Source organism: Cavia porcellus, unplaced genomic scaffold (genome assembly GCF_034190915.1).
Source record: "Cavia porcellus strain 051 isolate PalLab524CR breed Dunkin Hartley unplaced genomic scaffold, mCavPor4.1 scaffold_5, whole genome shotgun sequence".
In the NCBI taxonomy this organism is placed as follows: domain Eukaryota; kingdom Metazoa; phylum Chordata; class Mammalia; order Rodentia; family Caviidae; genus Cavia; species Cavia porcellus.
Window position 1 is genome coordinate 23,795,827 of NW_026947488.1, and position 22,964 is coordinate 23,818,790.

The 22,964-nt window shown below is 53.1% G+C and overlaps 1 protein-coding gene across 3 annotated transcripts in view; it reads right to left on the reverse strand.

The window, feature by feature from the left end:
• Nucleotides 1-14,320: 14,320 nt before the first annotated feature.
• Ctnnbl1 (catenin beta like 1) overlaps nt 14,321-22,964 on the reverse strand; it is a 159,421-nt gene continuing 150,777 nt past the window's right edge. For all 3 annotated transcript variants that reach the window (XM_063248366.1, XM_063248365.1, XM_063248368.1), the window contains one exon: nt 14,321-14,512. In XM_063248366.1, the coding sequence (XP_063104436.1) occupies nt 14,424-14,512 (89 nt within the window). In that variant the 3' untranslated portion in view covers nt 14,321-14,423. The remainder of the gene's footprint in view (nt 14,513-22,964) is intronic.

Genomic DNA, 22,964 nt, shown 5'->3' on the forward strand with positions numbered 1-22,964 from the left:
GCTATTTCTCACTCCTTTTTACATGCCAAGGTGTTGGCTCTAGTGTGTAGTTGACACTCGTGGTTCGTCTCCTCTTGGCCCAGCCCCATTTCTAGTGCTCCATAGTCATGTGGGTATGACTGCCTTAGTGGATAGTGCAAGCTAGACCACCTGAGAGAAGGCCTGGGCAGCGTCTCTAAGGACAGGAGCAAAATAAGTATCTGTGAGCATTTACTGTGTGCCAAGCTCCAGAACTTATTGCATGACATCTCATAACACAAATGAGGCTGTTACTCTATCTTCTGTTGTGGTAACTGTGGTTCAGCAAGGTGAGGTGACTGGGCTGGGTGGCTGGAACCAAGTCCATTACTGCACCAGGCTGCTGTGGTTGGAGACCCCAGCTGGAGCTGGCCGAATACAATACCTGAACTTGAGGAGGCCCACTGGGGTGATAGCTGGAGCTGGGCCTGTAGCCCTGAGCCAGCCAGGGCTATAATATTGAGCCAAAGCAATCACAGTCTAATGGTGAAATTCCTGGTGAGTGTGGGTGTAGTGACAAAAACCGACCATTTTCCCCAGAGTGCTATGTCTGGGTAAAGGGAGAGATGTCTTGTGAGGGGTCCTTGCCAGAGTGGTGGCATTGTGGGACAGCTGAGGTTCCTGATATCACTGACTTACTCACAGACTCTAGACACGAGGTGCCCAGTAATCATACTTAGATGACTGGAACTAGCCAAGGCCTGTAAATCACACCAGAGCAACTCAAGCAGGGAATAAATTCCACTGTAATCCAGAAGCATTGCCAGCTGTGGACCTAAATGCAGCACAGTGTGGGGGTTTCTGAAACTTCTAGCCCTCAGAAGGGGTGTGAATAGGAGATGACCCTGGAGGCTCCTACCCACCAGAGAGACGGGACCAAGAACCTGGAGAAGCTTGGGAGGGAAGAGAAAACACAGACCCCACAGACATTCTCATTGTAGACACCCACTCACATGTCTATTTTATGTTGCCCATGCATCTAGTATCTGTTCTGCTGGGGCAACACTGGCTGGGTCAGATCTGCACCTTGTGTGGCCTTGGGCCAATCTCTTCTCCCTAGACCTTGCTTTCCTGATCTGGGACACATCTCCCTCCCCCAGGTTATTTAAAAGAGCAGATGAGGCAGAATCCAGACACCTACTGGACAAACAGCCATTGTGCCTATGACTTTACATCTATCATCTCACTTAAGCTGCACTGAGGTGCTCACTTCACTGACAGACACCAGTCTGGAGAGGGGGAGGAAGCTTAGTCAGAACTGCACGTCTGCTGATTTCTTCTGCTTCTGCCCACATTCACTGTGCATTCCCTCCCCCACATTCCTGTGCACCCCATCCCCAAAGCCCCATCACTTGCCTGCCTCGAGGGGTGTGGCTCTGCCTGAACACATGGACTCCTACATACGCTCAGGGCAGAAGTGGGTTTGAATCCAACAGTGGCCCATGCCAGCTCTGTGATCCTGAGCACCTTTCCCAGCCTTGTTTCCTCATCTATAAAGTGTCTAGGGTGAGAGTTTGGCTGCTGCATTGGGGTCCAGCAGGGGCCTGGCCCCTAAAACAAGGGTTAGAGGTCCTCCCTGTCTCCCTCATGGCGTGCTCCATGTGGACATCACACTCAGGGGCCCTGGCCTTGACCCTGGAGTCCAGGGGAAAGGGCAACCTTGTGCCTCTCCTCCCCATGCTAGGCCTCCTGCAGCCACTGGTCTGGAATTTTCCCTCCACTCTCCTCGTCCCTCACCTCCATGCCAGGAGCCCCATCCTTTCCACGCCTCCCAATCACAGCAAACTGCCTCATCAATCATGTTCTTTCTAATTAACTTCTAATTTACCTCTTTAGTCAAATCTGTTTACAATCAGACAAGAAAACATGCAGCAGCCTGAGGTACGGTGAGGGCACCAGCTCTGGGCCCATGGAGGATCAGTCTGCCCTGGACCACAGTGGGGACCCTGAGGTTCCCTTTTCTTCTCAGGTAGCCGAGGGTGCTGAAGGGCAGAGGTGGAGTCGCCCGGTCAATGTCCTTGCCTTGCTGTGGGCACCCAGCATCCCTTCGCCTCCCTTCCCGCCCCCAGCCCCTCTCCCCTAGTCTTTCCCTGCTCCTCGGGGGTAGGCGTCCAACCCTGCTGTCTGTGGGGACAACTCTGAGCCTACTACCCTGTTTACAAAGTGAGACACCCCACCTCTCAGGGCATGAGCCCAGCTCTCATCCCCATCAGCTGCATGGCCCAGCGGGGGACTAGATGCAGGATGGAAGGGGCACTGTCCTTGTTTGTTTCTGTATTTTAGTTGTTTTAAGGTTTTGAAATTTTGGGGCCAGGGATTTGGCTCAACAGCATAAGCCATTTCTGATAAAAAATGCCTGCCTGGGAAGTGTGAGGTCGTGAGTTCAGTCCCCGGTACCACAAAAAATAAAAAGGTTTTGAAATTTTGAATTAATTTCCAACTTAAAGAAAATTGTTACCCATGGTACATGTCAACACCCTAGAATGTCTTCACTTGCATTTTCTGAGATAATGCAACTGCTGATCTTGGGACATCTGAGTTGAAATGTTACTACTATGTCATTTTTTTTTTTTTTTTTTTTTTTTTTTATCGGTACCAGGGATCGAACTCACGACCATGCACTTGCAAGGCAGGCGCTTATGCCGCTGAGCTAAATCCCCAGCCCCTACTATGTCATCTCACTGAGTACCTAAGTCTTTTCAGTCCTGCAGCATCACTTCCTGGCCATATAAACTTGATTTTATCACTGTTGTGGGCCCAGTTTCCGGATCTGTATGGCAAAGGCCCAGGAATGGTCTCCTTTTGCAGGGATGGAACTTTCCCTCCCCAGCGAGCCCAGGCATGGGAAGCACCTTGGTGACTGATGGGGTCATCACTCTTTGCTTTTGAGGACCCTGAGGCTGTGGGTGAGACTTCACACTCTCCACTCAGAGAAGCAACCCCAGGCTCAGAAAGCCCGGGAGCATTGCCCTGGGAGCCCTCGTCTGCGTGAAGGTAAAAGCTAGTGGTGGAAGGTGAAAATGAAAGGCATCTAGGCAGGAGAGCGATAATGATTATTAATGGCACAGCAGTAATACCAACAATAAAGACCAGCAAAGTCACCACGGAGGAGGCACTTGGTGAGGGAGAGAAGAGAGGAGAGTGGAGGGAGGGCATTGGTTCATTCAGTTTGCAGTTTTCCCTCTTTCTGGAACATTCTTCCAGCTCCTCCCATGGCCGCTCCCCTAGGACTCAGCTCAAATATCAGTTCTTCCTCTGAGAGTCCTTTCAGAACCATCTTTAAACCTCTTCCACCACCACCATGCAAGCACTCTAATTTGTTCTTTATTTCATCACCTTGTTTTATTTGCTTCCTATCACTTCTTTTTATCAGAAATGACATCATTTAATTCTCTTCTTTTGCTCGACAAGTTGGGTGTCTTTCTCCCCTTTCACGAGCTCCTTGAAAGCCGGGGTCATCGTGTGTTCTATGTCTTGCCTCCTAGGGACCCAGCACTGTGGCTGCCATAGGCAGATGCCCGATCCCTTGGTGGACTGAGCCTCGGAGTCTCCCATTCAGTCCTGTCTGCCCTGGTGCGGCCAGTGCGGGGGAGGCAGAGATGGAGTCAGACAGGGATTCTGCTTTATGCTCACAGTCCTGCCCAGGATGTAACCGGGTGTCATGGAGGGCAGGGGCTGCAGAGCCAGCCTCTGCATGTGACACTTCTGAGTGGCATTGAACTGCCTGTGGGTAGACCTTGGTGGGCTGACAAGCAGCACTCAAGAAGGCACGTGGTTTCCTTCTGGTGAGGCAGCTGCAGGCTGAACCCAGCTTTACCAGCTCTGTGGGCCCCGACTACTGTGATGTCAACTGCTACGACACCTGTTTCCCGTGGGACACTTGGGCAAGTTCTGGAAGGAAACTTTCAGCCATCGCCACTTCACGCCCCCACTGGTGCCTCCTGGAGCCCCAGATGGTTGCAGCAGGCAGGAGGGAAGGCCTGGGTGTGAGCGGGGAGCAGGGATCTTATTTAAGGACGAGGGAACACCTCTTGTCCAGAGGGCCTCCAGGAAATGACAGGTCTGGTGACGAGGAAGGTGCCTGTGTTGTCTTGCTGTACCATGTGTTCATATTTCTGTTTTCTGGCCCATGTTTCTCATTCCAGACTGTGTAATTAGGTGTCCAGGGTGCTCCGATTCTGTTCCAATAGAATTTGCCTTGTTTAATCGGGAGCAGCATGGCTGCCTCTGACAGCTGCTTTTTCCTGGAAAAAAAAAAAAAAAAAAGCAGTTACAGAAGGACGGAGCCCGGAGGTGGCTGGGAATCGGGCTTCTTGGTTGTAACCTGGTTTGCCACAGACTCTCGGGTGACCTGGTGCCTGTCATTTCCCCTCTGGGCCTTCAGTTCGCCCTTGTGTAAAAGGGGTGGGGGATTTTGGGATCTCTGAGCTGTGACTTTAAACATGATTGTGACCGAGCACCCACTGTGCCCACTGCGCCTCCAGGGGTGCGGGGCTGGGCCCGGGCACATCACTCATCCTGTGCTGGAGGAGAAGAGGCATTTAAATCCAAGGTGGCATTTTTATCGCTGTGTTCTTAATTGTAATTGCCCTTTAATTAGATTAATGATAATTAATAACACCAATAATGTACTGTCCTTTGTTTGGGACAATGACACTGCAGACCACCATCCTGAGGGGGTGCCTGGCTGCCGTGGGTGCCTCCCCCACCCTGACTCTGTACCCCTGGTCACATGTGCTCCTCACGTTGGCTGGTGATGGCCTGTGGTCTCAGTGGTCTCCCCCATTATACTGTGAGCTGCCACAGAGAGGTAGGGACCAGTCTGGTCCCCCCTGTGCCTCCTGGAACAGCGAGGGACTGGCCCAGCATTGGTATACACTGGACAGAAGGAGGGCTAAGTGGACACAGAGGTGAAGGCGGATGGATGAGTTAATGGAGGTGTGCAGGGGACCCGACCGCTCCCCCTACTCCCTTCCCTGACCACAGGGAGCCTGTCTTCACTCCATGACAGCTCTTAGGGCTGTTTGTCCTCTTCTCCTCTCTGAGGTCGCTGTCCTGCTCCACAGTGAGCCCTGCGCTTCCCACCCCTGCCCACCTCCTCCACCCATGTGCACAGAGCAAAGCAGCTCTGAGATCCGGTTACCCGGCTGCCTCCCTCCAGCCCAGAACTGTCCGGGGGCCCTCTGGGCCTTCAGAGCAGTGCAAGCACTTGACCTTGACATTTAGTTTCCTAACCCAACTCTGGCCCGGTTCCCAGGAGCCTTTGAGGTGCCTGCCTCCCGCCTGCCCACTCACGGTGCACCGCAGGCCCCGGAGCGCCCCTGCCTCCAGCAGACCCGCCCGCTCTGGGCCTTCTCCTGTGCTGTGCTTCTGTGCCCTCTCTGCTCTGTCCTCACCACCAGACCTCATTCTCCATGTGACGGGCCCAGTGCCACCCTGCCATGATGCCCTTGCTGATGTTCCGGAAGGCGAGCTGCTCTTGGCGACTCCCACCTGCCCCACGTGCCCCACCCCAGGCCCAGAATGTTGGGACATACGTGCTGTTGGCCATTTGTAGGCTCAGAATTCAAGTCTCAGCATCCTCTGTGACCGAGATGGTCCAATTTTTCCCTCTCGGAGTCTCGGTTCCCTCCATTGGTGTGGGCATGGGTGACAGGTTGCCCTTCCCAGTGTGTGGTGACAGCTCCTCTGCCTTGCATCTGTGAGGCCACAGCTCTGGAGCAGGCTGTTTCCAGCTGCTGCTTCTGTCCCTCCCTCACCCAGAGAAATTCCACCTGCACACATTCCTCGTCCATTCCTGGGCCTGGGGCCCCCAGCTATAGTCTGTTCAGGTGTCCCCAGGACCTCTTCATCCCCCTTTGACGTTTGTGTGTCTATTGCTCAGACCTTTGTGATCCCAGGCTGGGTGCTGGTCACTTCAGACAGGGTCAGAGGGGCATGGGAGACCGAGAGAGCCCAGCTTTTGCTGCAACCACAGAGGCATTTCTGTCTCTGTCCCCACCCCATTCTCTCCTTATCTCACATCCTCCTGCCTCTACCATCCATGGCTCGATCTCTAACCCACATGTATTCCTGTGACTGCTTCTCCCCCCGCCTCATCCCTACTGTGGTTCCCCACTACAGACAACAATCCAAACACTTCCTGTGGCTAACAGGGCCCAGTGCATCTAACCTCTGCTCCCCTTGGCCAACATATCCCCTCCCACTATTCTTCTCATTCATACACATGTGGCTGTCCCTTGAGTAGGTAACACTCTCCTGCCTCAGGACCTTTGCACTCCCTGTTTCCCCTGCCATGAGTATTCCCAACTTCCCCTTCTCCGCTCATTGTTCCACACTTACCTCCAACATCCTCACTTGACAGGCCTTCCCTGGCCATCCAGACCTGAGCAGCCGCTTCTTTCCAGCTGCTCTCCCTCCATGTCAAGCCACTTTTTCCTGTGTCCCCTCCTTGGGAGGAAGGCAGCAGCCTGGGAGGCTCGTGTCTGCTTATCCCCACAGCCCAGCACTCAGCCTGCTCCACGCAAGTGCTCAGAAGCTATCTGCTGAAGACACACTGAGAAACACCTGCTAGACGCAGTTGCCAGGATGGGCAGTGCCATGAAGAGGATGAGGCACAGCCAGCCCCCTCTGCGGGGTGGCTGCTGGGGGCCTGGCAGGCAGAGGGCCCAGCCTTGGCCTGTGGCAGTGGGGTGCAGGTGGGGCTCCTGGGGCCTCTGTCCCTCAAGCTCATCTCGGGGTGGGTCATCCACCTCTGTCTCCCCAGGAAGGCAGCACTGCACTCCCACTCCCGAGGAGGGCAGCACAGAGTCCAGAATGAGGAGCAGAATCAGCCAGGAGAGTGGGGGCGAGGGTCAGCGCGACAGCTGGGCATGGACAGGAGGACCCAGGCCCTTGGTGAGCAGGGGCGTCAGCTGGGCAGGTTGGCTTGGCTTCCCAGCCTTCCAGGGCACATTGCAGTCCACTGATGGGCAAGTGACACCCTCGTGGATGTGGCACAAATCAAGGGGAATCCATTCACAGTGGAGTGAGGATGGCAAACAAGAAAACACAAGAACAGGACACTGGCGATGATGCCAGCTGCCGATCGGCACTGGGTTAGCCGTGTGTGGATCGGCTTGCTGTGGGTCTAGACAGTGAGGAGTACCGGATAGACTTTCTCTCCACTACTGATGAGGAAGCCCAGTGAGTGGCTCGCCCTGGGTCACAGCCAAGGAGCAGCAGGGCTGAGATGGAATCAGGCCGCCTGGCTCAGGCACCCGCACCCATGTTCACTGCCTGGCAGGTCCACTGGGCCAGCCGGGAGGAGGAACAGCCTCTGGAGTTTGCTCTGTGCCAAAACCTTCCCCAGTTACAGAGAGACTTCTGCCTGCAGCTGCTAAGCGCAGTAGCCTGTCTCCTAGCTTTGCTCCCAAGAGGGCTGGAGTGAGGCCGGCAGGGAGGCAGCTGGCCCCGGCCATGTCCTGTCACGGCCACTTAATGAGCTTAACTGAAAACCGTGGGCCCAGGCAGGCTGCCAGCTGGCCTGTCCATTTGGCCAGGCTTCCTGGCCCTGCACCCACTGGCCGGGGAGGGTGGCAGTGGGAGCAGAGGAGGAGGACAAGGATCCCCTGCCAGTAGTGGAGGCACAGCTGTATGACCTTGGCCAAACGCCTCGATTCCTCCGTGCTTCCTTTCGCATTTGGAAAAATGGAGGCGGGCGTGGCAGCACCGGAAGACGGGATGCTGCAAAGTGTCCACGGCCAGCATCCTTCAGTTCAGAGAGGGCACAGTCACTCAGGGAATTTCCTATCACAAGTCCTCTGAAAGACTCACATAATTTGTGGGTGTAAGAAAACATGATCCCAGCCCTGCTATGCCTGAAAAAGCCCCGAACAGGCTGCTGCAGTTGCAGAGATGTGGGTGTCTATCTGGCTCAGGTGGGGTAGTCCAGAGCCTGGTCTCGCTGGGCCTCAGTGTTCTCACCTGCAAGCAGGCTGATGACAGGCTGCAGTGAGCTAGTGCGTGCTCAGTGCTTGGTACGGCCAGGCATGGAGCTGGTGTTGGAGCGCACAGCCGTCACTCCTGTAGCTCTTAGGGCTGAAAATGCTGGTCCTGTGGGATTTTTAAGAGTCACCTGCTCTCCTGGGACCTGTCTGACCACTGGGGAGCTGGATGCCTCTACAAGTGCTTGCCCCAGCTCTGCTATTCCAGAAATAGCTCCATGGGCTGGGGATTTAGCTCAGAGGTGTAAGCGCCTGCCTGGCAAGCTCAAGGTTGTGAGTTCGATCCCCCGTACCAAAAGACAAACAAAGAAATAGAAATTGCTCCATGTTGAACACCTTCCCCACCAACTCATCTCAGGAGCATGAGTCTGGACAGGCTGCTGGATGGTTTCCCAGCTGAGGAAGGCGAGGCCCCAGTTTCCAGTGACAAGCCGCTCGTCCCCGGCTGCCTCTGCCTCTTGCCTGTGCAAGTGTGTGGGAAGGGAAAGGAAGGGAAGGGCCCAGCTCTCTCCTGGGCGCCAGGACTCAAGGAGGGGCTGAGTGGGCTCAGGCAGAGGCAGGGAGAGGGTGGGCGGGCAGATTTATCACAGTCATTCCTCTCCCCTGCAGCGCCTGCTTCTAATGAAATTTTATGGCAGGTGGAAATGATATGACTCCACCAGCCCTAAAAGCACTTCTATTTACTCATTAAAGATATTTATATACTGAGCAACTCTCCTGGGCCCCGCCTGGCCCTGCTGGGCAGTGAGCTGCTCCAGTCTTCAGTGCTGGGGGAGGCTTCCACACCTCAGGAGAGCCCCAGTCCCCTTGTCTTCAGTTTGGTATCCTTCCCTGGCTTGCAGTACCAGTGTCCCCTCTGGGAAGCAGAGGGCCTTCATGGAGAAGTCAAAGGCATCCATCCTTTCAAAGTCAAATCACACCCTTCATGTGCTCAAAACTCCCTCTCTGGCCTCATCTCTCACCAGCCTTTGCCTCTCCTTGGGTCCCGTTACTGTGGCAACTTTGGGCTACTTTGTGGGGAATGATGCTCTTCCTGTCCCTGCCTCAGGGCCTTTGCACCTGTGCCTCTGCTTAGACTCCCCTCTACCCCCAGTTCTTTGGTTCCTTGACATCATTCAGAGCTTAGCTCAGGCACAAAGGCACCTCATCAAGCCAGAAGAGGCAGCAAATGCCTATAATCCCAGCACTCTGGGAGGAGCACACAGGACTGAAAGTTCAACCCCAGGCTGGGCAACTTAGTGACTCAGTGAGATCCAGTGTCAAAATGAAATACAAAAAAAGGGATGGGGCTGTAGCTTAGTGTGAAGGCCCTGCATTCAGTCCCCAGGACTGAAAGGGGTGGGAGCTTCTCATCAGTGGAAACTTCCCAGACCATCTGACCTAAAGTCAGCCCCTCTCACTCCTTAGCGTCCGTCGTAGCTATACACCTTCCCTGGCTCCTTTACGACACCTGGTGATGCTCTGTGCATTGTTTACACGATCCTGTCTCCTGCTGTCTCATGAGGTGTGAGCTCCTTGAGGGCAGGGACAGTGTCTGTCTCATTTTCCAAGCAGCTTATGGAGGCTGCTCGGTGAACCACTACAGACTGGGTGGTGGGCGATCACTGGTGTTATGGTTTATAACTGAAAAGTCCCCCAAAGCCTCATGTGCTCACAGGTGAAGTTTCTGGGAGGTCACTGGGCCAAGGAGGTGTGACACTCATCACTGGGTTAGCACACGGATGTGTCTACAGCTAATGTGATGCTGAGGTGGAACTTGGTCAGAGGAGATGGATTGCGGGATCGTGGGCTGGCAAGATCTATCTCCTCCTCCTTCCTGCCTGCCACGCCGTGAGCTGTTTCCCCTCTGTCACACTGCTCTGCCTTGGAGCCAGCCCACTATGGACTGAAAACTACAAACTGTGAGCCAAAATAACCCTTTCCTCCTTTAATTTGTGGGTGTAGGTATTGTGGCTCAGTAGTGAGAAGGTAACCAAGACACATGGGTACTGTGAGCTGGCCGCAGGGGCTGGTGCGTGTGGGCTTCCCTGGATGGCCCCTCAGAGCCCTTCATTTTCAGTCCTCAACTGAAAAACAGTGAGATCCCAAGAATGTGAGGGACATCTCAAGGACTCACAGAGGCTGGGCTGAGGGTTCTGGGGGGTTTCCTGGGTGGGGCTGGCTGGCGGAGGCACCAAATGCTGAGGGAGCCAGGCTTATGAGCCATGGGGGTCGGCTGCACAGTGGGGAAGGACTGCCTTCTGGGGCCTACTGTACAACTCCCCAAGGGCCCTGCCACTGGGGAGCTCTGTGCCGCCTCCTCCAGCCTCCATCAAATCCCTCCAGGTGGGAGGTGGTGTGGCAGGGAGGTCTGGAGTCAGCTCCGCCACTCTGCACACCACGGGTGCTCTCGCCTGTGAGATGGGGCTGGAAACGGAGGTCCCTGGAGGGACGAGGGCTGGAAGAGCTCGCAGGGGGAGAGTTCTGTGCATATTAGCTGATACAGCACACGCCCCACATAACCACTCTCCTAAAACACAGCCTGCTCTCACCGTAACAGAAGCACAGATACCACTGCACGCAGGACACTGCCCACCTACAGAGGCGCAGAGCCTCCTGGGCAGCGGGGTGGGGGTGTAGCACATACTATTGATGGGTAGGGGCCACATGGTAATGCACCCCACGCTGAAAGAAGCACCTTCTCTCTGACTTAGCAATTCCACTTAGGAATTTAAACTCACACATGTGTGAAATGACGTTCCATACAAGGATGTTCACTGCGGCATTGTAATAGCCAAAGATCAGAAACAACCAAAATGCCCATTAACACGATTAACTAAATTACAGAACAGTGTTGCAATAGAGCTCAGCTATTAAAGGAGAGAGGACAACTGTGAATGCCTGGTGGATGTGGAGCAAAAAGTAAGGTGCAGAACAGAGAATAGGAAATGCCCACCTTTGTGTTGAAAAATTCTTTTATCCACCTGAAAACACTGACGACCAACTAGAAAGACCGCTTCAGCTAATTAGCAGTGCTGCTTCTGGGGAGGAGGGGGTGGGAGGCCAGGAGACACATCTGGCAGAAAGATTTGCGCACTGTACAACCTTATATACCTTTAGAAGTTTTTTTCCAAGGGCATATGTTACCCAATCAAGGAAAAGGTGACTGGAGAACATTTGCCATTTTTCCCGGCACAGATAACGAAGGCCCACTGCTGTGATACCAAGCACTTTCCATGTGCACCAAGGAACAAGACAGATTGAACAATGTGGCTCTGCCTCTACCTCTGCTGCCGGGGGAGAAAATCTCATCAAGAAGTCTTGCCTTTAGGAAAGCGAGTCTTGTCTCCCTGTCGACACAAAATCGACGCTCTTGGTAATGGCAGAAGATGCCACCTGGGCACCGGCTGACTGAAGGGTGCCTTCCAGCTTCCCTGACAACACAGTCCCCCGAGATAGAGAGGGGATGCAGCCAGCCTGCAAATCTCAGTCAGACACGGCCCATCTTGCCGCTGCTGGATCCAGGCATGCTGACCCCAAGTGGAGCAGCAAGCTGTGAAGGAGGTGGAAAATAAACCCCTTGTTCCTTCTGTGAGGAAATTCTGTCTAATGCTGCTTAGAGGCTATGTTGTTGCCATGTTTGGGCAGAAAAAAGAATGCTGGCCCTTTTGGGGGCTGTGCTCTGGGACCACTCAGCCACGGATACAGGATAGACACGAAGGGGAAAGCCTGTGAACCCCAAGAGTGGACTGACACAGAAGTGGGGTATACAACCAGGTGGAAAGCCAGGGAAGTGGCACATGCCTGTGACTCCAACATTTGGGAGGCTAAAGCAGGAAGATTGCAAATTCAAGGCCAGTCTGAGCAACTTAGCAAGACACTGGCTCACAAAAGGGCTGGGGAAGTAGCTCAGTGGTAGAGAACCCCTGGGTTCTAGCCTGGTAATGCAAAAACAAAACAAAATACCCCAAAACCAACAAAAACAAAGAAGGCAAAAACCAAAAAAAAAAAACAAAAAACAAAACAAAACCCAAAACCCAACTCACTATGCAAAGGTGGTCTTTATGGAGTCCTGAGAGCCTTTCCTGAGGGGTGGGCTGCTCAGAGAAGCAGAGAGCAGCTCAGCTGACCCCCAGCACTCAGGAACTGGGCCACAGCCCAGGGTGCCAGGGCTGGTCTGCACTTTGTGTTGAAAAGGTCTTGTTGGACATGTGTTGTTAGAACTAGAGGCAGAGGTGTCTGTTTTTCCTTTATCCTGTGTCTGTGGTTTCTTGACCCCTGGCTCCCAGGGATGACAGCACATGTTCCTCCTGCCCTTGAATCCAGGGAAAGGACAGCATCCCTCACTTGTGAAACAAGGTGGTGGGGTTTAAATGTTTTTAGCACGGGGACTCTGGGTCATAGGCTCTTAGGAGGCAGCCCCAACAGATGCAGCAGGAAGGGTCAAGAGGAGGGACTGGGTGGGGGCAACAAGCCTGGAGACGTCTGCAGCCTCCCTCCCTGTGCCAGCTGTGGATGCGCTTGTGGAGAAGCCTGGCCTCCTGAAGCACAAAGCTGCAAAATGCTGGGGAGAACTCGGGAAAGACAAGGCTGCCTCCAGGGACAGGGAGGCCTGGGGGAGGGGGAGACTCCTCACTCCACCTTTCTTTTAGTAACTTCTGAACTTCTGTACCATATGCAAGCATTACCTGGTTAAAAACCAGTAACATTTAAAAAGAAAATACCAGTGAAGAAGTAATGATCTCTAAAGTTCCAGCTTTACCTGGAAAAGTCTGTGGTTCTACAGATTACATGTGCCATGCTCTGGTCTGCGAATTCATAAAGTCATTAAGGGGTGGACTGAAGCAGTAGGTCAGTCGACGATCCACGACTGTCTTCCAGATAGAGGTGGCGGGGGAGGAGAGCACGGGTCCTGCAGCTTACAGGCTGTAGGACCTGGAGGTATGAGTTAACCTCTGAGACCTCCGTCTCTGCTTCCTGCGGTTGGGGTGAGCTCGCCAGCAGGGCTATTGTGCAGTTAGGAGGGAGAGCTGGAAAGGCGGGAGCCCGCAGCAGGTGGTGCATGTAGGTATCTGACAGCCATGGCAAGTGAAGTAAAAAACGGGAGCCCAAATGCAACAGCTCAGCAACATGGTTCAGTAAGGGCCCCTCTGCTGGGACACTCACCTCATGGTCAGAAGACTGAGGGCAGGGCTGGCCTCCCTTGCTCTTCCATCAGAGGTCCAGCACCCAGCATGAAGCAGGTGCCATCTCACTCTGGCATGCTCCTGTCTGGCACAGCAAATGGGCGTCACCTGGCATGTGGACCCTGGCCAACGGTCATGACTACTTGGGGTTGAGTGGTGCGTGTGGGCAGCAGGGCTGGCCACAGCATCATGCGGGGCACGGCACCAGTCTCGCCAGTTTGTCTCTGCACGTGGCTGGAATGAAACACTGGGTCTCCATGTTGGCTCTTCTGCTTCCTTCTCCCGTGGAGATGCTCCTCTTCCAGGCCGCTGGGAAAACGCCACACTGCTGACTTCTGCAGGGGTCAGGTCAGTGAGACTGTGTACTTCTGGAGTCCCAGATGTGTGCGGAACAGGTGCACTTCATTCCCACGAGCACCACAGGGGTGCAATCAGCACACTTCAGAGATACAGAGACTCAGAGGGGTGGAAGCCACGCACACAGAGCGCGGTGCTGGCAGCTGGTCAGTAGGGATTTGTACCCAAGGCCTTTCTACCTTAAACAGTAGCTCCCACCCCAGAGGCTGGAATCACGCAGTAGTTTAAACCACCAGTGCCAGGACCACACCAAGGTTCTGTGCTTTCTGACCCCCGTGAATGCCTGTGACTGTGGCCAGAACTAAGTCCCCGTGTACACTGTTTTTTCTGTATGAATGACCTATAATGCAGTAAGGGATTACCACAACAGTGATAATGATGTGCTGTAATGTCATGTGACTGTAGCTTCTTTCTCAAAATACCTTACTGTGCCATGTCTGGCCTGTGTGTGACAATGAGACGACACAATGCCTGTTTGACGAGTGAGGTAAATGATGATCATCAGAAACTGCAGGCAGAGCCCCAGGGTATCTGTAACCCTCTGTGCTCCCCATTCCCATGACTCTCGTATGTGGCTGGTCTCCTAAAGGGGCGGAAGCCCCACGCCACGACGACCCACTTCCAAAGACACACCAGGGAACCCACAGTGGTGACGCTGTCATGCTGTGTTGAGCCTGTTGCCTCAGGCCGAGGGAGGCCACATGCTAGCCTTCCTTACATGTGCAGGGGACACAGCCATGACAGTGTGAGGGAGGCTAGAGGGGACTCCGCGCCACCAACACCACCAGCCCTCGGTTACCAAAACTAGCTTTAATTTATCCGAAGCCACACAGAGCTGCATAAAAGCGGTGTGCGGGAGGAGGGAAGCTGGCAGAGCCCACAGTGCAGGCCGAGGGCCTCAGAAGTTCTCCAGCAAGCCCAGGATGCGCTTCTGCTCCGTGTCGCGGAACTCGGGACTCCGGCCGTCTCCGATGTTCTCCGCGTACTCTGGGGAGACAAGGACAGGGAGACAGTTCTGAGCACACTGTCCCCGAAGCTGTTACTGCCCAGGTCCCCGTGAGGTGTGGGCTGCTTTCATGCTGGTGACATGGACAGCAGCTCGGTTGGGCTCCTTGGTCACGCCTGTGAGGCCTGTCGACAGGGCTGGTGTTCGTGTGTTCCTGAGTTCAGGCTGTGCCCCTCCACTCACCCCTCACTCACTCTTGCCCCCAACTCTGCTGAAAGCTGTTCCCCATGCAGTGGGATTAAACCGCCTCAAAAGGGCCTCAGAGAAGGCCAGAACTTGGATTTAAGCTGTCCAGCCTTCAGAATTGCAAGGAAGTTGTTCTTTATAGATCACCTAGGCTCAGGTATTTTGTTACAGGGGCACGAATGGACCAAGACAGACGGCTACAGGGCAAGCACTGTTCTAGGCGTGTGGTTCTCAGAGTGGGGCCCTGACCAGTGGCTCGGGCATCTCGTGAGAACTTTACTAACGGGCACTATCTTCACCCACTCAGCTGCAGCCTGGGTTTGATCAAGTTCCCCAGGCCACACTGATGCACGCCCGGGGGGAGAACCATAGCTGCAGTGGGAATTAGTAATAAGAGAAACAGAGATCTCGGCTGTGTACAGGCTGCTTCCTACTGAGGGTAACAAACACCACACACCCAAGACACACAGAGGCTGCTGAAGCCGGAGGGAGCGCAGGGTGATGCAGGTAGGGGGACACAAGGCCTGTGCTGCAGGGCTCTGAGCAGCAGCAAGGAGGCCAGTGCGGCCAGTGGCCGGAGCCCAGGCAGGGGACAGCGCAGGGCCCAGATCATGGGGGGCCTTGGGCTGCTGTAAGGCCTTTGGCCTTTTCCCCAGGACTTCGGGGCAGATCAGTGATGAGATCTGAACGTTCCCAGTGGCTGTGTGGGGAATGCCTGAGGGGCAAAGGCAAAAGAGGAGTCCACAGCACCAGGCCGGCAGTGGGGAGGGTGTCTGCACCAACAAGGCAGGGCAGTGGGGGGCACAGGCGGCCGTACGGGCTGTTTTTAAGGAGAAGGGAGGAAGACAGCACAGTCCAGGGGGGTCGATGAGTGACAGGACTCTAGTGGGAGGAGGGGTGCAGGAGCAAGGGGCACATGGGGAGGCGGGAGGGGCTCCCACGAGAAGAGGTGACGAGACAAGACTGATGGGGAGACACTGCTGGAGTTTTAGGGTGCTAACCAGGTTCATGCTTGCCTTGTTGTCCCAGTAGTTAGTAATGTTCCATATCATCCTCATACGTGACCCCCCAGAAAATTTACACACAGACACACGCACAGACACACACAGATACAGACACACACACACACACACACACACACACACACACACACACACCCCCATTTCAGGAGGGAAGCAAGCAAGCAGCCTGGCTTTCCGAGATGACTCCCAGGAGGAGGTATAGAGAGCCTGGAGGGACGGGTTCTCCCCGCTGCCCCTGCTCACAATTCTAAGTGACCTTGGGTGGGTTCTTCTGAAAGTGAGTGTAAAATTCCTGGCAAATAACAGATGTTTAAGAAACATCAGTTTCCTCCCAGATCCTATGCTCAGACTGGCAATGTCACTTGGGGAAATCCCACTTGTCCTTGCAGGCCATCTCAAGAGGTGTCTTCTGGGCCACATACGGGCCTGACTTCCGGACTATCCTCTGCTTGTTAACTCTCCAGAGGCTGGGGCTTTGGTCTCACTCAGCTAAATTCCCAGCAAAGCCCGGCTGAGGCCACTTGGCAGTGGGCATGGTGAGTGCTCTCTGCCTGCCTGTCTGCCCCATGGACTCTTGCTGGCCTGGCCACAGGACAGAACAGAGAGAACTCCATGAGGCTTCTGCATAATAAAACAGCTGCTAATGCAGAGCTGACCAAGATGGGAGAGAGAAGGAAGAGCACCACCCCCCACCCCATCCCCTGAGGGAACAATTTTGTTCCTGCTATTTCTTTGTTTCTCCTCCTTCCTCTATTACTTTGGATGCAAGCAGGAAAGTGGGATTTGGGAGTCAGACATGTGCCAGCTGTGAGTCTGCCCCCCGGAAATCATTCTCCTCTGTTAGGCCCATCCATCACGTCCAACAGCAAATGACTGTGATGCCTATGGCAGCCTCACAGTTAAAGAAAGTGGGCCCAGAGTGGAGCCTCGGGAGCAGCTCTGGGCCGTGTGTAAGTGGTATCTCTTACTGCATGTGAGTGATAGCACTGCTGCCCCAGGAGAGAGAGAAATGACCATCAGAGCATTTAAAACCCCCAGAGGCACGGTCTGGAAGCAGGAGTCTTAATGGATTGAACTAACACTTTGCTCTCCTAATGTCTCCTCAGACCCAGGAGGGGGGACGTGGAGAAAGTGTCAGATCCTTTGAGGCAGTGATTTTCCAACAGTAAAGCCTGTTTCCCCAGCAGGACCTAATCTTGGGATGCACAAGGCAGAGGAAACCAGTCAGTGTCAGTCTCCTCACTGAACCACCTCTGCCAAGGAACATGTGGCTCCCTGTTTCCAGCACCAACCTCTGGGCATCTCCATGGTCATTCCGGACATGGGAAGTGGGACGGCCTGCTCTCTGAGTATAGGCAGGGAGCAGATCTGGATGGGGCTGCTACACACAGTGTGGGGGAACAGCAGGAGGTGCCTGTGTGCTGGGCACTACAGACGCTCCTCGCTTAATTTCTGCAGCACAAGGCAAGGCAGAGAACACCATCCCTGCCCACAGCAGAGGAAGCTGACATTGAGGTGACCTGCCCACATGGAGGCTGCGAGAAGAGCTGGCATTCAAACCTAGAACCTGTGTGAGCAATGGAAAAGGGCACCCAAAAGCCACTGGCATGGGGCCGGTCCCTGCAGTGGCTTCCTCTTACCTCTGTAATATGCCATCTTGCCTGCTTCCCAGACCAGGTGGACTACTGCTCCAGAAGGAGCTCCAAGCAGCTCAGCCCATGAGCATGGGATTCAATGTGCTCATCTAGGTTGGACCCTAGAGGTACTACTGGGTGGTAAAGGGGTTTCAGTGTCTGGAGCATACATGTGGTAGACTGGCTGGGGTCACACTCCTACCCAAGTTACTCAGTATCAGAGCTGGAAGGGCTCTCAGAAAATGGACTGCAAGCTGGGTGTAGTGAGGTAGCAGATTCCAAGTTTGAGCCCAGTCTACATAACTTAGTGAGCACTATATTAAAAAAATACAAAATCCCTAGTACCACTCAAAAAAAAAAAAAAAAAAAAATTGGCCCGTAACCCTGAGGAGGCAGGGATCCAGCCAGTCATAGAGCAAAGCCAAAAGTAGGTCTGTGACCTGACCTAGCGCTCCTTCATGGCTCCTACAAGTGACACCAGCAGTGCAGTCCACCCTTTGCCTCCATCCACCCCTCCTCTGGGCTCAGTCTTTGTTTCTAAGGGAGAGCTCTGCTTGGAGCATATCTTGGTGGTACCAGCTACCTCTGGTTATTATAGCTTCTGCAGCAGTTTATAAATATTGAACAGATTCCTCCCAGAGGTCTTGGGGAAGACTTCTCTTTGCTCCGTGTGTGTGTGTGTGTGTGTGTGTGTGTGTGTGTGTGTGTGTGTGTCTGTGTGTGTGTGTGTGTGTGTGTGTTTGTGTGCAGAAAGAGAGAGATGCTGCTGCAGGGTGGGGGAGAGACAGAGAGAGAGGGATGAGGGAAGAGGGAGAGGGGGCCAAGGATGAGGTGGGTTAGAGTGAGGAAGACAATACACACATCAACTCACCTCTTACTTCCCTAGCATTTTCAAATGCTCTTATAATAAAGCCTTTGATGGAGCTCAAAAACAGGCAGCAGTGCTGAACACATAAATATTAAAGCAAACTTTAGACAGGAGGTTTACTATTCAGGCACAGAATGCAAGCTGTTCTGTTTATGGTAAGAAGGGATGGAAGGGGCCGTAGGGGTGGTGACAGAACTGTTTTCCAGGACAGGGGCCTGGGCCAATGGTCATAGCTGGGTCAGGCCCCTGAACTTGAGGCCTTAAAGGCTCACCCTATACAAAGGCAGGAAGAAGAGCTGGAAAAGAAGAGCAACACCAGCATGTTCACACTAAGAACCTAAAAGACATACAAAAACCCACAAAATACAAACATGAGAGGAAGACCTGTCAGGCCTTAACAACAACAATAAACTTGGAAGGTTTAAAGGCTGGCCTTTTCCAGGAAGAGAGTATTTTGCCAGGGTATGGGGTACAATTCTACCTGGGCTATCCTTCAAATTAAATGCACTTAAAGGAGAAGGCATCTTTGCTCTTGGTGCAAACAGGCTAACATGCCCACAGTGCTCGCCCACCTTTAAGGCCTCCAGGAATGTGACCTGGCTGCCAACCCACAGTCAGTGACCAGGCAAGGAAGAAAGGTCACTCCATCCACTAAGTATGTACAAGTTTGCTTTAATATTTATGCACCCAACTGTATTTCCAACTTCAGGGCCTTGCTGCACAGGACAGTATTTATTTTAGGACTAGCTTCTTCACAGAGAAGAAAGCCAAGATTCAAACATGGTATCTACTAACTTGCCAAAGGTACGAGAGATGCAGAAAATGCTGCTGCCTGGTGGATCCCTGTTCCACCAGTAGATTATCCTGGACATTCACCTCAGTGACAAAGACAGTTACCCCACCTGGCTCTTGCCAGGGCCACCCTACGTGTAGTAACTCAGCTGTTCTCACCACTTTTGAGGCAGATGCCATTTTATAGATGAACACGCTGCAGCTTAGTGAGGGCAGGTGGTTGCCCTGGGGCAGTGGTGGCAAACCTATCACATGTGTGCCACAGAGAGCTGTCACTGAAAGTTCTAGAGCATTTGCCACCACTGCTCTAGGGTCATACAGCTAGGCAATGCCAGGGTGTAGACTCCTGGCAGATGCTACAGTTCATGTGTAGTTGGTCCTTTCCCCTCCCTCCTCCACAGGCCCCCTCACGGAGGCAGCATTTCCCGAGAGTTCTCGAGTGAATGGGCTGCGGGGCTTGGGGGCAGTGATCCTTTCCTGTCTGCAAAGACCTGTGGCCAGTGTTTGGGTGCAAGGCACACATACCCCATCAAGTTAGTAAAAGATCAATTCTCTCAGCTTCTGTAGCTTTAAAATCAGAGGCAAGGCTGGGGTTACCAAGAGCCCCACAGCACTACGGAAATATATGTTTATAGGTTTCCAAGAGATTTGAAGCCATAAAGAATACAAGCACATCAAAAAGCCACGGCCTGTTTCTGAAAGCACTGGAAAGTCATGGCTCTTCTTTTCACCTTCCACTGAAAGAGGTTTGAGCCAGTGACCCTCCATGATTTCCTCTGCAAATGCCTGGACTGCTCGCTGGCACCTGCGTGGACTTCTGACAACTGTCACCAACAGACACATTTAGGAGACTGGTGAGGGGTTTCTGTCATAACCCGAGGCACAACTGTATGTCCTAAGAAATGCTCCCGTGCCATAGTTGCTACGCCACATCCAAGGAGATGGCACTCACTTACGAATGTTCACATCCACCTATGGCATCATTCACGGGCCTCATGAAGCCACCTCCTTCCTTCAGGTCGTTAAAAGCAGAGAGACAACAAATCAAACAGGCTGCCAGGAAATGCAGGGAGTGGGAAACAGCGAGTTGGTGCTAACAGGTCTGGAATTTCAGTTTTACAAGATGAAAAAATTCTACAAATAGACAGTGGTGATGGCCACAATGGTTAAAATGGTGACTTTCATGTAATATATGTTACCATAACTAAAATAATGAAAAGACAGCCCCCTCTTCTGCCCAGCCTCCCTGGGGTTCCAGTTCTTCTTAGCTCAACTCATATGAGGGGACGGTTTAGTCCCTTGGGGACAGTCTCCTGAGTGTGCCTCATTCACCTCAGGAGTTCACTAGGCCCCTGTGGTGCTACTGTGTGTTCTACGAAGGTGGATGCCTTGGATTCTCCTTTCCTTCTTTAGAGCCTATAGATGTAGATGAGTTGACAGGCACAGCTGGAGCTTTCTTTTCTACAAGACAGGAAAGTTCCACTGTGTATATATAGTTCTGTCTGCATCTGAACCTGGTTTCCAACACCACTAGCGGTATGGGTGATGCCTCTTCACTTCAGGGAGTCTCTATTTTTTTATCTGCAAAATGGAGATCATCCTGCTATCTAGGGTCGCTGGGGATCAGAAATAATGGACATGAAAAGCCTGGCACACAGCAGGTGCTCAGCGAGGGAGCACTCTACCGGAGAGGTCCTAGATTTCAGGACTAACGCAGAGAAGCCTGGGGCCCACCTTGGCCTGCTCCCTGCTCTGGAGAGATGCACGTGGCTCAGTGCCAGGCACCAGGGAAGCAAACCTATGACAGCGCTGTCCATGCAGCAGAGCCTCTGGTCTGAACTGCCCTTCTCTGCGTGGATTTCTCCGTCCCTGGACCCTGGTTCTGATGAGAGGCCCTGGTCCTCAGGCCCACACCAGCTGCCTGCTCTGGGGAAGACTGCAAATAAGCAGTGTGAGGAAAGGGGGACTTTAATGAGCCGTCAATTATTTCCTGCTCTCTCTTGGCACCCCCAACAGTAAAGGAGGGAGGAAAACCAGGAGAAAAGGGACTGAGAACCCTGGGAAAAGTCCCCTGCTGGGCTTGCCTCATCAGCGTTTTCCTGAGACCTCAAGGGATACATCAGCTGTCATTTTGCCGCAAAACTTAGGAAATATGTAGGCCATAAAATCAAAGAAAAAAGCTTGCATCAAATTAGTGTTAAAAAAAAAATTAAAAAGGGAAGCAACCCAAACTGAAAAACAGAATTAAAATCAAAGACGACAGGCTGATGAGCTGGTTGTTTTATGAGGCTTTGTTTTTTCAGGCTGTCTGATGGCAGGGTGGGGGAGGAGAAAGAGCAGATGGATTTCTAAGAGGACCTGCAGAGCCCAGCTCCAACCCTGTCCCAGCCTCACCCCTCTGATCTTGACACTGTTACCCCTAGGCAAGGGATCCATTGGTCTCTAAGGGTCCTTACTGTGCTATGTTCCAGGGCTGCTCTCAGAGGCAGCCACTCTGCATAGGCTCCAGTTTCTTCTGGTGAGTCAGGGCAGGGCTGTGTCAACAGGAGGACGCAAGAATCTTTTATGTTAAGCCTCCATCTGTGCAGAATTCTCTTTCACATTGAAGGCAACAGCTACCTGAGCAATGGCATTCTATTTCCTGACTTGAATTCCACCTCCACATCAACAACTTCCAGTGCCCCAAACTAGTATCTCTCCTAGGAGAATGTTCACCGGGTGCTGGTCAACAAAAGAATCCAGGTCACTACTGTACCCTAAACTCACTATGCATCTCAAAAAAACTCACAAGCCCTGCCTGGCAACACTTGTACCCTACCCAGCCATGTCCCACCTCCGTCAAGGCCACTGACTCTTGTCTGCTTGCAGGCCTCTGATCTTCTGCCTGTGATGTGCTTCTCTCTCAAACAGCCCTCCTCTGGGTCGCCACCCTAGCCACTCCCTCTACCTCCACTGTTGCCTGCCTGATGCCTTGGGCACACCGTTTACAACTCTAACCGGGCACTTAACATGTTGTAATAAGTAGGCTGTGAATGCAGCAAGGATGGGGATCTCAGTCATCCCAGAATCTCAAGCACAGGGTGCTGACCCTGGCCCTGAGCAAGGCCAGCTGAATGGTCACTGGGCTGTGCACTCCATTCTGCCTCAATGATGATGGGCCAAAGATATAGCCATGTCCCCAGACGACTGTAACTCCATGTAGGCAGGTGCCAGTGATGCCTGTGAAGCCCAGGACCTGGCAGCACACCTGGCCAGCCCTGAGCAGTCTCAAGAAACATCTGCCAAGTTAAACTCATACAAGAAGAAGTTTAATTCAATAATGTTTAAAACATTTATTGGCTCCATTATAAGCCTGACTGCTCTAGGAACTGAGGAGATGTGATCAAGGCAGACAATGTTCCTATGTCAGGGAGCTTACATTTTAATGTATGAGAGACCAAATGAGTAAACAAATGCATAAATAAAAATGATTACAGATTGTGATAAGGGTTCAGAAGGAAATAAAGAGTGTGCTAGGATAGGACTAGCGGATGGAGAAGAGCAGAACGCTTCAAATGGAGTTTGGAGGAGGGTGGCAGGACTCGCTGAAGGACCAGCCTCAAAGAGTGAAGGGAGAAAACTAGGGCTGGACACAAGTGGGCAGGACCGCTATGAAGTCTGCACAGAGGCAAAGGAGGAGCACGGAGGCAGCACCCCTGCCCAGACCCAGGTCATCAAAAACCCATCTCCCCACCCGCCCCCCTGCAGCTACCAGAGTCAGCTCCCCACACCAGGGAGCTCTAAACACCTGCAGGTATGCAAGGCAGGGTTTGAAAAAGAAAACACCCACCTACTATGCGTCAGCACCTGCTAAAGACACTCTCCTTCTTGGAAGATCACTGTTTTGATTACCAGGATAGAGGCGTAGGGAAAGCTTAAAAGGAAGACAGCA